We start from the raw sequence: 13,154 nt of genomic DNA, 5'->3' as shown, positions 1-13,154 counted from the left end.
TTCTTCCTTTAGAAAGAGTTCATTTTTATCTTGGCTTACAGCTTCATGTTGAGATTCCTCTTTGCCATCAGCATGCACATTTGGGGCACTTTGGTCATCTTCCTGCTCACTATCATCAGAACTTTCAGAAGCTAATTAAAAATAAATAAAAAAAAAACAAAAACAAAAACAAAACAAACAAAAAAACAAGAGAAGTTTGTCTTCATTCTGGTTGCAAAGAATTCTTAAAAGAAACAACAAAAGAAAGCTGTACACATATAAATGCATGCTACAGGGATCTCTAGAAGTATATATTTTAAATGGTACCTCCTGAAGACTTCAAAAATATATTTCCTGTTCTATTAGAATGTGTAATGGCTAGATTAGGAACTGGGAAAATTCTGTACTATACCATAACATCTCCAGGAATTTCAGAAGAGGTGGAGAAAGCACAGAGTGCATCAATCCATAAAATACAAACTTCTCCATAATTAACCAAAACAAATTGAAAGATGTGCTTAACATAAAAACTCAATGTTTGTTATGAGTTATAAATACCAACATTATCTGCCCTTTTTCCAAATCCCAGAACAGAAGCAGTATTTTAGCTGGAGAATCCACAGTCTGAAAGGACAGAACAACAACAAAGACACTGGACAATCTCTAACAAATCAACCTGATGACCAGTCTGGAAAAAGGAAGTGAAAGCAATAATGAAAGGCACCTGAAGAAATGTATGAAGAGTGTAGGATAACAGTAAGAAAATTCAGGGTCAGGAATAAAGAAACTAAGAAAAGAATAACAAAGATATAATGGAGAAGGCATCAACAACAAACCTATTCAGTAGCAAAAGATACGGATACGAGGAGAAACAATGAGAACTGGCTCAAATATATGGGTAACTCCTTCATTTGTAACTCCTCCATTTCTGTTAGCATAGCTAGTTCAACTCTCCTCATCCAACACCCCATCTCTCATTCTCAATTCCTCACTAAAACTCATCACCTCTTTAAAGATAGTAATGTAACTAACAACAGATAAGAAAAAAAATACTGTCAATGAAATTCACTAAAATGATCAAAGTTGAATTAACTTTTTAAAAAAAAAAGTTTACGGAAATACAATGAACTTAAGAGCACAATAGCAGAGAGAAGAGGACAGAATACCTTGAGAAATGTTGCTTCAGGTGTTTTTCTTGGTTTAATTGTTTTAAGATAGGCAGGATCTTAAATTCTACTCTAAGACTCAATGTAAAAGCAAGTTTTACACAACACTTTCAGTGGTGTTTGCTTTTTTCTAAACATTTATAGTAGACATTTTGGCCTAAAGTTCCAAGAACTCTATCACTTAAAATGGACTTCTAACACTTGCCTTTTTCATACCTTGGAGGATCAAAACTACACTACTATTATAATAATATAAGAGGTATCAAAATTTGCCATGTGAAATAAAAGCCAAGAACACATTTAAAAAACAGCCAAAAATCAGGTCCATGAATTTTTCCTCTCAACCTATTTACTTTGCTGTGCCCTTCAAAGGGAAGTTGAATACAATTGCATTAATCATTCCAGTTTAGGATAAAAAAACCTGTAGAAAGTTTTGAGCAACCAGCGCTACAACTGGAGGAAAAAGAAATCATAAAACATTTGAGCCTTTCATACTTAAAAAAAACCCCCACAAGTAACAGGAAAAAAAAAGTTAATCCCCAGCATGGATCTACATGGACTTACAATGATAAAAGAACTGCCTACAATTAAAAGCATTTCTGGAAATTAATTACATAACATGAAAAACATTTAGCTTTCCAAAATATGAGAGGGTGTATGTCAAATTGTGCTTTTGTAATCAGAAGTTAATTACAGATTAATTATAACACTAATAATAGTGTCACTATCATCACTGCTAATTGCTTTTTTGTTTCTCATTTCCTAAGGAAACGATGCTTAACAGATTATGTTGACTGTTACTCTACCTACAAATTTGGAACTCAGTGGCCAATGTCATCCAAGTTCAAGTAAGTCTGAAAGATTAAATTCATACAACTTTCACAGAAATTGGCGGTCACCCAAACTACCTATACCATATATGATTTCTTTTTCTGGAAGCACAGATGAAACTAAGGATGAAGAGAAGTGACTAGTTATTATAATGCTGCTCTAAATGTGCGGGAAGGAGAAAACAATGCTAGGAACAACAGAGGTACTGATAAGAAACCTAGCTTTATTAATTCTGTTTTTCAAGGTAAACAAAAAATCATGGGTCCTAAAAGTTACAAAAATCAAAAATTAAAAATTTAAAAATAACATAGGAAGCAAAAATGCTTTGCTGTGTATCAAACAAACAAAAGATGGAAAACCAAATGATGTAGATCTTAAGACTGTTAACGTACACTGAATCCAAATACCTGTTTTCAGAAACTATGAATATTACATTTGTTCAAGAGTTATTTCGGAAGATGATGTTCTAATTAGCCAGACAGACTCAAGTGTACAGTTGCATAAGTTGTTCTGCATTGTCATTTACTACTGTTTAAAGGCCATTTATAGAATTAGAAAAAGTTTAACTACGATACCTTGCAGCCCATTAATGATAGAAGAAATTTCTATCGATTTAACTGGAGCTTGTTCAGTATTTTTGGCTTCAGTGCTGTCAAGTTTGGACCCAGTCTCTGATGATGTGCTGGTGTGGAAGGGTGGTTTTGACAAACGTCTCAATTTACAGTTTTTAGGAGAATATTTCTCTTCCTTCTCTTTGTCAGTTTTATTCTATGTGAAACAGAAAGAGCATACATCTTAACATAGATTACAATTAAGCAATACTTACAGTTATCTTAAACATTCAACCTGTAAAGGAAAGCTTTCCTCTTTGTTTAAAAGATTACAGATACCTTTCTACGGCCCATGCCAATGCATTTATACCAAAGACAGGAACTTTGTCCACACTAAAACAAATGGGAAAGCAAACACAGGCAGCACATAGGAGCAGTGGCATGGCCAGGCTCAGCAGTGGCAGGGCAGGGCTACGACACCCTGCTCTGTCACAACGGGCAGGGAGCTCCAGAACAAAACTTGGGTTCCAGAGTTGCCATGGTGCTGGGGGGGACAGGAGGAGTGCTGACATCCACAGCAGAAGGAAATGCTTCCTTGCATCCCACTGCCCAAGGAATATATCATAACCTAAGCCTAAATATCAGTTTCACGCTATGAAATGAGTCACACACACGTGGACTAGTCACAGGCTTGCCCTCCAGAATCAGCAGAGCGAGCCCCCAACTTTCATGCCCCAGAGTTGGCTCCCACCACTGATGATGAAATGGATTCTTCTCATTTGTATAAGTGCATACATGAATTTCACAAAAATATATAGGAAAGAAGGGAAGAGAAGCTTCCCCTCCCCACCCCAAAGTGAAAAAACAAAACCTTGATGAAAAAAGTTCTAGTTTTTAAAAGGCTAGGAAGTCACTTTACTGTCAAGCATTTGTAAGCCAATCCAAATGTTAGGCAGGAGAGCAGTACTTAATATATTAAATCAAAGTTGGGGTGAACAAGGGATAAAAAAGGGAGAGAAACTACCTTTATTTTCTTTCGATGCTTAATTTTTGGTACATTTTTATCAGCTGGTCTCACTATCTTGTCTGCCTTTATCCATTCATCATACCTAAAAGCAAAAAAAAAAGTACACATTTATGGTTTTAAGCAGATAATCACAACATCATGAGAGAAATTAATGGAAGAGAAAGAAAATTATTAGACATACAACTCTGAATTGGAATTTGAATAAAGAAATAATTTGTGTACTTTTCAGTATGTGCAGTTTCAGCTAAGGTTCAATTCTTCATATGCTGGGACATACAGGACGAAGTTTTCTTATGCTGACATGTAAGAGTGAAAACTGGTATTTTTCCAGTCTGCACTGAACAGCAGGAAATCTATGTATACAGGTAAAACAAACTACCAGAAGGACAATTCTGTATGGATCTCCAAGAGTTATACTTGCATATATACTGTAAAACCTTAACAATAAAATAAATTCTTACAACCACATAACATGTGACCAGTTAACAAAAATAAATTCTTTTGAACCTGAGTGTCTGCAAAGTTTGGAGTGACTAACACTTAGGAGCCATTAACTGAACACTAACACTTTCTGGTTTCCATTTTATATCAGAATGATACTAGACAAAAACATACTAAATAGCACCGACATATTAACAACAGGTGTCTTATTATCTAAGGCTGGACCTGTTAAATACAAATCCAAGACCAGAGAAGTACATTCTTAGTAAGAATATACTGTAACTATGGTTACTGTACTTGCCAGTTTCATTGGGTCTTTCTGAAAAACCTCAACAATCAACTGAAGTAACTTTTTTTCCCTCCCAATAAGCATAATCTGCTGTCCTACTTCAACTGTGAATTCAAGAACCCTCTGAATAAGTAATAGGTCAGTTAAAAATTAGCATGTATTAACTTTTGCCCCAATCTATAGCCACACAATTTCTGACCGCCCTAGGTAAACATGAAAACAGAGGGGAACAAACCAACATTAAAGAAAAAAAGAAAAAAAAAAAAAAAAGCAGCACCACCAAAACCACCAAACCAACCAACCAAAACACCACACACCCAGAGAGGTAGTACAAGATGGACCCAAGCACAACGCATTCACGACCATGCTGGCTTTCCAGCTGGGCTTACTTGACCACCATTTTCATATATACTACAACTGCTGATACAGTCCCAAGTCAGCTTCTTTGCAACTACTGCCAATCATATCTACAATATTGACGTATACATTAAAAAGGCTTAGAAAAAAATATGCAAGTTTCCAACTTGCCTTCCTATATACTCTAAGTTCAGATCTATGCAAGGGATTCCAGAAGATAAATACTGTATTTTATTAATTTAAATTTCACACAGAAATACAGTGAAAAATGAAGTAGCAGTAGTCCCTGAAAAATAGTTTTCTTGGGTTTTTTTTCCCCTCCATGTGACAACAAAAATCACAAAATCCAGCAGCAGACCATGCAGACTACAACATACCAAGATTACCTACACTGCTGCAATTGTACTATTACCAGGTTAACAGGCTCAGATTTCTCCAAAACTGAAATACAACTCTGCAGAGTACTTTCCATTATGGAAAAAAAATCTGCATTTTGCGAGACTGTGGGAAACCCTATTTGAAGTAATCTTTCCTCAAGTCAAAGACGTGCTTTCCAGAGGGAATACCGCTAAGTAGACTGCCAAATGGACTTTGCAACGCACATAAATGTTAAGAGTATTTCATTAAGTCTAAATTCATGCAGGAAAACAGCACTAGGACTGAACAAATACACAGTGGAAAGCAATTGTTCTCCCATTGTCCTTTCTATCTCAAGCATGTTGCTATAACACAAGATTTGTATTCACTCATTCTATGCATTTCCAGTAAGAAACTATCCTTCCCTCTATGCAAAGTCTGTGCACTGCACATACTGTCCGTGATTCGAGGTAACTGTCATGCCTGTTGGGGCAACAGCTGGTAAGACTGGGGGGCACACTGAAGCGAAGGAGAGAGGAACTGCAGAATCTTAAGTGTGTACCTGTAGATACCACAGCATCTTAAATGTTACACATTAGAAGCAGTGGTCACAACTCCTCATCTCAAGGAGCACAAATTGAAAACAGTTCCTGGCCGGATGGTATTCTGCTCTACTCCTGACTGCACCTGGAACAGCAGTCAGACCCTGCAAGGAGGCCCAGCATCACAGAAATCTTGCATCTTCTCCAGGGAATCATATGCCCACACTTCACACCTTGGCATGGCACAGCTCCTTTCACTACTCACATGTCAGATGCATACGGTTTGCCTAAACCTGTGACAGTTGGACCCCTGGCTGAAACAGATCCTGCAAAAGGGATACATCCCAAGCCACAGCTGACAACTTGACCCTAAATTACGTTCTCTTCTACTATGTGACAGAGAAGCACCCTGGGAGCTGTACAGTGCACGAGATGCCAAGTTGTATCTGAACGGTGTGACTCAGACTAGAGACTTTCTTTATAGAACCGCACCTTATTAAAATAGGAAACTTACTTCATCACTAATCTTGCTTTAGACAGCTTGCTCACAAAACAAAAGAAAACCAAAAACATTATGAATGAAGTTATTCAGCTCTCATTACAAGCAGTACATATTTCCAGAAGACCTGGGTCGTTCTACTGCAGTGCTGTCTGCCATGCTTGCTTACCTCAATTCCCTAAAGCGAGCAGCTGGGTGTGGAGAGGAAGGAGGTAAAATGGGGAGGTTCCTAAAAGAGTTTGCACAGACTTGTTTGAGAACCAAGAGGAGGGATTTAGTAAGAAATTATTATTAACTTGTTTTTTAAACAAGGTTTCATATGAAAACCTGGAATGCCTTCAGAAGAAATGTCCCCATTGCCTTACCAGAATGAAGACAAAGATGAGCCAGTAAGCAGAGAAGCTTTTCTGCCTTACTGGTTAAAATGAATGCCTGCCAGAAAGGTGGTTTTGAATGGGAAGGAAGGAAGGAAGGAAAAAAATGAAGGAAGGAAAAGAAAAGAAGGAAGGGAAGGAAAAGAAAAGAAGGAAGGGAAGGAAAAGAAAAGAAGGAAGGGAAGGAAAAGAAAAGAAGGAAGGGAAGGAAAAGAAAGAAAAGAAGGAAGGGAAGGAAAAGGAAAAGGAAAAGGAAAAATGAAATTAATAGCTATGTAGCAGAAAAAAATAATTGGCACTTCGCGTAAGAGTATGTACTGATTCTATTACATCTATATGTACTGACTGCAAGCTAAAATAAAGCACAGCATATTCTTAGAGATTGCACAGTCAATCCTCCAGATGTACTAGAGGGGAAACAAAGAAGGAAGTGTACTTTTCCAGCCTCTAGTTTTATACTAGCAAAGGTACCACTTTCTCAGGAAGACAATTGACCTCAAAGAACTAGCAAGACTGGGCAAATTCACTGAAAAATTCCAGTATACTGCCTGTATCTGCTAACAAGGAAGAACCAAATATTTTCTTTGGCTGTAACTAGAGAAAGGTGGAAATTTAGTCTTATAACCAAATACTGGAATAATAGATGAGGACTCTGATTTTTTTTTTTTTTTTCTTTTTTAGGAGTTCTCCCCTCCATGACCTACACTACTCTCAAGAACCTCAAATTTGGCTACACACGTTCCTTTAATTTCAGTGGCTGACTGTTAAGCACAAAATGTGTATATTGTTAATGCTTCAACAAACAGAGACAGAAATTGGCACCTTCACATTCAGATTTCTGAAGGAAAGAAAGAAATGTTGAAAATAATAAGCCTTCGTTTTAAACACTTGAAACATTCAAGAATAACTTGTCTTGCAATACTTTACCATACAACACACGGAGTTAAAACAACCTAAACCACTTTGGAATATGCACCTCTGTCTTTAATTACTGGGAACATACTGCAGAAGAAATTCACTTTAAACATTTACACAATGAGCTTTTCTTTGCACTGGCAGCTGAAAATTAAAATTATGACAGAAGAAACTGGCACTGTAGGCCCCAGGGAAGTTTTACTTCCATATAAAGCATACATTAATTCAGAACATGACTGGTCTGTTAGAAGAAATACAGTTTCTCTCATAAGCTTTTTCTGATTAACATGTGATAATGCAAACAGTTTTCTCTAACAGGGTAGCAATTTTTACCATTCCCTTTCACTACAAGTCAGGCTCCACTGAACACTACAATTCTTTACCTTTATCAGAAATGTGTATCACCTTAATCTCAGGAGCTAACAAGATCCTTTAGCATAAAGTAGACCAGCTGTACAATGCTGTTAAGCTACCCTCCATTTCTGTATTTTCTATTTACTATTTTAAAAAAAAGTTCCACAGTGGTTAGTGTCACTTGTTCCAGAGCATTTAATAAAACTAACAAAGCTGAATACCAAGTTTACCAAATTCCATTCCATGTATGCCAAAGCACATGTGCATACACACACACACACACACGACTATTCTGAATCCCGGACTGATAGTGAAGTTACCTTGTGATAAGAAACATTAGCAGTTATTTAGGAGTTCCTGCTCAAACTTATGCATTTAAAGAACAGGCCATTAAATGGCATACTGACCAAAAGGGGAAATGGAAAGACAACTTTAAGGGGTAGGAGAATGACAGAATTAAAAAAATCCTGAATGATAAGAAAATCATACTTAAGTATATCCCATGACCTAATGTTATAGTACTTGTCCCTGCTAAACACTGTAAGTAAGGAATGTAGCTACAATGAATAAGGAGAGAGGGAATTACCACCTACCCAAGTAAAGCAGTTAGTTTTCCAGGTTGTGACTGACTAAAAACCAAATCAACTTATTACATCATACAAGGCTTGTCTTCACAATAGTAAATATCAAAGCATTCAGATGATGCCTTAATTAAATAAATTAGCCTTGAATTAAATAAATTAGCCACATTTAGCAGAGTCCATGCACAGTCCCATAGCTAAAATTCAGTGACTTCTATCTTTTTCAGTCAAGAAACCTGCTCTCCCAGCCCCTTTCAGATGGCTCTTTTGAAACTCCAGATAAGGATACAAATGCAAGTCCTACTGCCAGAAAAACAAAATGATTCCCCTCACCTCTCAAATGAGTGCTTATCAAATATACCCTTGTCACAGAAATAATGCCTCTAATATCAATCCGCATATTTGTTTAAAATGCAGAGTTCAAAAAACAGAATCTTGATTTCTCCTTTAAGAACGAGGGTGCTGGGATCTCCAAGGTGAAGGCTTATTTTTGACTTCTCATTTCTTCAGATTTTAAGTGGCACTGCTCAAATAAAACCCTGATCATCTCGCCTCATAGCATGAATAATAGCATAATATTTACTCAAAAAGGAAAATAACTTCTGTGTTTACAGGTAAATTCCAAAACAAGAGTTTAAAAGCAAGGACCCTCTTAGAATGGTACACAGTAATCCTCAGCAAGTAGGATGCAAATTTCAGCAACTTATGCTCCTAAGACAAGTTGTCCCCAATAATGACCGAAATGCTAGTCACATTCCAAATCCCACCTTGAGCAGCTTGCATCTCCCCTAGTATCTTGACTTCATAGCCCACTATGCTTACAAATGTTGCCAGAAGACATTTTATTGAAAGATCCTATTCCTGTGGATCAATGCATGTGTAGATGAAAATTCTACAAAAGATCGGTATCAAAACCGGCAATATCAAGACATTCCTCCTCAGCAGTGGCTTAGGTGGTTCTGGAAATCACCAGGCCTAGATGCAGAGAGATGTATTCAAGGGAGGGAGAGAAGTATCATGCTTCTGCAAATGTAACCTTTGCTAGCAGATCTTGCTAGCACTGAATAAACAAGATTTGTCCTGCCCTCTTGGTCAGGGGCAGGATGGTAATCAAAGTCCAGGTGACAGAAGAAGGTCATGAGAGCCTCATATTTTCCAGAAGAGGAAAAATAATAAGTAAAAAGCATAGCAGATTTGCCTCAGGCTTGTTGGTTGTTGGGGTTTTTTTGGGTTTGTTTTTAAGATCTATAAACACAAAAAAGTTTGAAAGATGACAACTTTCCAGAGAGGACAATGAGCAGATACACTGAAACTGAGGGAAAAAGCAGGAAACTTGGTAATTGGCTTAAAAGCCACTCAGAAGCTTTAGTTTCCTCTACTGTTTTCAAGGGTGCTTCAAGTTTTAAATGGGGAAAAAAAGTGGTCTGAAATAGCAAAAATATATAATTAATACTTCAACTTATTTCTATTAATGCTATATTAAAGACAATAGAAAGCACGTACTCCTACATATATTAAGAAAAGCATAAGAAGCCACGAGGCTAAGAATCTTGTTTGGAAGCTTCAGGCAGCCACATGGGAAGGAGTGGGGTGGGAGGGATGGAAATCGGATCTGAATGAAATGTAATTATTTGCTGCATACTAATTTGCCACTAAAGATCTTGTACTTCTCTTGTTAAATACCATACTGCTAGCATACTCCCTGCTTCGCCGAGAAGAGTGTGTATACAGACTCAGCTAAGTGCACTATTCAAATGTTGTATGAGATAAAATCGGATTAGGAGAGCCAGAGGAGGAATTTGTGAGAGTGAGCTGTCACTTGCTGTATGGAGAGATCTAAAAATAAGATGGGGAATGAAGGAAGCCTTCTTTGAACAAGTCATTTTAAGATGATTTTCTAAGTAACTAAAGTACTGCATTTATATAGCGTTCAAAGTCTAATAGTTTCATACAGTACAATGACCTTCACAGAACACCAATACTGAAAGTTTAGGACTCCAGATCTCTATTCATTTAGTTTTTAAAATACACAAGTGTATTTTAGAAGTAATTCAAGAAGTAATCACTAACTAAAACTCAAGTTACCTCACGTTCCATCCACAGTAGTGCACCAAGTAAAGGACTTCTCCACCTTCGATGTCAGAATCTTTAATACTAGCTTCATACATTTTTTGATTTTTCCCTCTTCCATACCGCACTTGGACTTTCATGCCTGGTGGATAGCACTCAAACTCTTCTTCCTCATTGTTATTGTTGTCTTCTTCCTCCTCCTCCTCGTCCTCTTCCTCCTCCTCTGCTTCTTCTTCATCTTCATCTTCTTCCTTATTCGTGTCATCTCTTGAAAGGTTTAAAAAATTGTAGAGTTAATATGAGATACTTCATAAGCTTTTCAGTTCCAAACCACATATATTGATAAATATTGTGGATGCATTAGAGACTGGGAAACAGCAGGCTCCAAATACGTAGAACTGCACTATGGCCGAGTAATATCAGCAAAATAGGATATAGCAATAAACACAAAATCCAGTGACTGTAAGGTGCAAAAATGACTTGATTAAAGAAAAAAAAAATATCCATCAAAATCTGTATGAGTAGAAGTTGTTCAAACTCATCTTTATATGATTCCTTCATGCAGTCCCTTTGTTTAAATATCGTTTTTTCAGTTCAAACTCATCCTTCTCAATATAGAGAAAGTTCTCTAAATTCCATTTTTCAACTTACAAGTTTTACAAGTGCTTCTTGAAACCTGCTTCCCCAGAAGATCCATGCTTTATTAGAATAAATAATCTCTATCTCAACACCTTGAACTGACTGCAACCAAAGCCAGATTTTAGGCAAAAAAAACTAATGCAAGATTATTTAGCAAGTCAAGCAACCTGTGTTAAGTTATGACCTTCTCACTTCTTGCCAATTATGCTAAAAGTCATCTAAATATAAGTCAAACTTGCATTTAATTATTACATAAATCCACAAGCAGGTGTTCACCGTTTTCAAAAGTAAGCTATTTTGAATACTTTTTTAGATATTCAGACCAATTTTCTGAAGCACTAAGAGCCCACAAATCTTGCTAGTCTCAGTCAATGGCAGGTATGGGCTGCTCAGTGTTCTGAAAATTATCTCCAACCAGCTTAAAGAGGCAGACTACATTACATAATAGGGGGAAAATATCTTTCAATCTTAAATAGCTTTAAAAAACAGTATTACATCATTCTAATCCCACACTTAGTACAATACAGAACAGATTAGAGCTGCTTACTAAACTCACAATAACTACAGACCAATAATAATTTAAAAACCTGAGACATGAAGAGATATGTTTGAATGTATTACAGACTGGGTAAGAAAAGGTAAGCACTGCTCCAAGTCTGATTTACACCAATATTTAAGTTAACCTCACAAACACAAAAGTCTGTATCAATGATCTAAATCTTTCCATGAAATTTTCAGTAGAAAATACTCAGATAAACCAAGCTACTATCTGTCTGCAAAAGAATCAAATAATATTTTAATTGTTCAAATGCTTCTTTGTAGAAGTAAAACTGCAGCATTATTATCTAATTAGCTGGCAAAAGAGAATTCAGAACAATAAGCTAAGTCCAATTGTAGCATAACCACACTGATTTTATGAAATTACTTCAGAAATTAATGTTCCCACACATATACACACACAAAAATATATAAACACATATATGTATGTGCATACACCATGAGACAAATGCTAAAAAGTCCCTCTGTTGGTGTATTAACTAAATCACATCACAGAAGATACATCTATGCAGGTGTACATGGCATGGACCAGACAGTTTTGTTCTGGAAGGCCCAGATTTTCAATTTATTACATACTTCCAGTGGACTACTTCGCTAGTGAAGTTAAAACTACCAGAGTTAAAAATGTAACATAAATGAATGAGCTTTGAAAGCTAACTTCATCTTCACTATACATCATATGGCAAAATCCACTTCCCAAAGAAATCACAAATAAAGGTCCCCAAAGACTCAGCTGAAAAATTCCTGAACATAATTCCACAGCTAACAACAGAAGCACCAATCAGTAATTTAAATGCTTTTAAATTATACTGTGCTGCACTAAATCAAAACTCCTAGCTAATTTCAGCTTTGCATTTATTATCATACAAAAGCTAAACAACCTTGGCATCAGGAGCAGACCCACCACTGCTCTGAGAACAAGATGAGTTTGTGGTTTCCCATTACTAACAAGACTTCAAAACTGTAACAAACCAAATTTTGTCAGAATTTTTTTTCCCAAGAACTAGTGGCACAATTCTTGAATGCTGTCTGCAAAGAAAAACATGCCTAAGAGGGAGATACAGGATTTTCCAGATACTGGCAATTATGGTGCCAGTGGCTCTTTGGAAGCTGCACAAGTTTGGAGTCTCCTCTCTTTAATCACCCTATGGTGTTCCTGGCGTCCCAACAGATATTCTACAAAGCCTCCATGACAATACCAGAACTTCTCTGGAAGAGATATATTAAACCCTCATTGTGAAGTTTGAGTAACTGGGATGGTCAAGTAGATGTGAAGAGCAGACTGTACACAGGTGGAGGGAATGTCAGGAAGCAAAACCAAAATGGAAGCAGAGATGGATGCAATTAAAAAGTGTTCTAAGGAATGATTTGGTTAGCAACCATAAGCTGGAGATTTTAGGAAACCAAACGTAAAGCAGAAGAACATTCATAATTTTGGAGCAGGAAAAATGTCATACCCATACAGCCCCTGGAACAAAAAAACCCACCCCAGAACATACATCAATGTGTATTCGGTTTCTGTGGCAAGGTCTTGGTAGTGGGGGGGCTACAGGGGTGGTTTCTGTGAGAAGCTGCCAGAATTTTTCCCTGTGTCCACTGCTGGCCAAGGCCAAGCGAATCAGCA

The 13,154-nt window shown here is 36.9% G+C and overlaps 1 protein-coding gene across 1 annotated transcript in view; it reads right to left on the bottom strand.

The window, feature by feature from the left end:
- The window catches only part of ARID4B (AT-rich interaction domain 4B), a 95,449-nt gene that overhangs the window by 14,508 nt on the left and 67,787 nt on the right, over window positions 1-13,154 (bottom strand). Inside the window, 4 exon segments of the mRNA XM_035899663.1 lie at window positions 3-131; window positions 2,552-2,744; window positions 3,552-3,636; window positions 10,349-10,600. Of these exon segments, the coding sequence (XP_035755556.1) occupies window positions 3-131; window positions 2,552-2,744; window positions 3,552-3,636; window positions 10,349-10,600 (659 nt within the window).

This window comes from Egretta garzetta, unplaced genomic scaffold, assembly GCF_000687185.1.
Source record: "Egretta garzetta isolate BGI_Z169 unplaced genomic scaffold, ASM68718v1 scaffold118, whole genome shotgun sequence".
Taxonomy (NCBI): Eukaryota; Metazoa; Chordata; class Aves; order Pelecaniformes; family Ardeidae; genus Egretta; species Egretta garzetta.
This window is presented reverse-complemented; position numbering and strand designations above follow the sequence as displayed.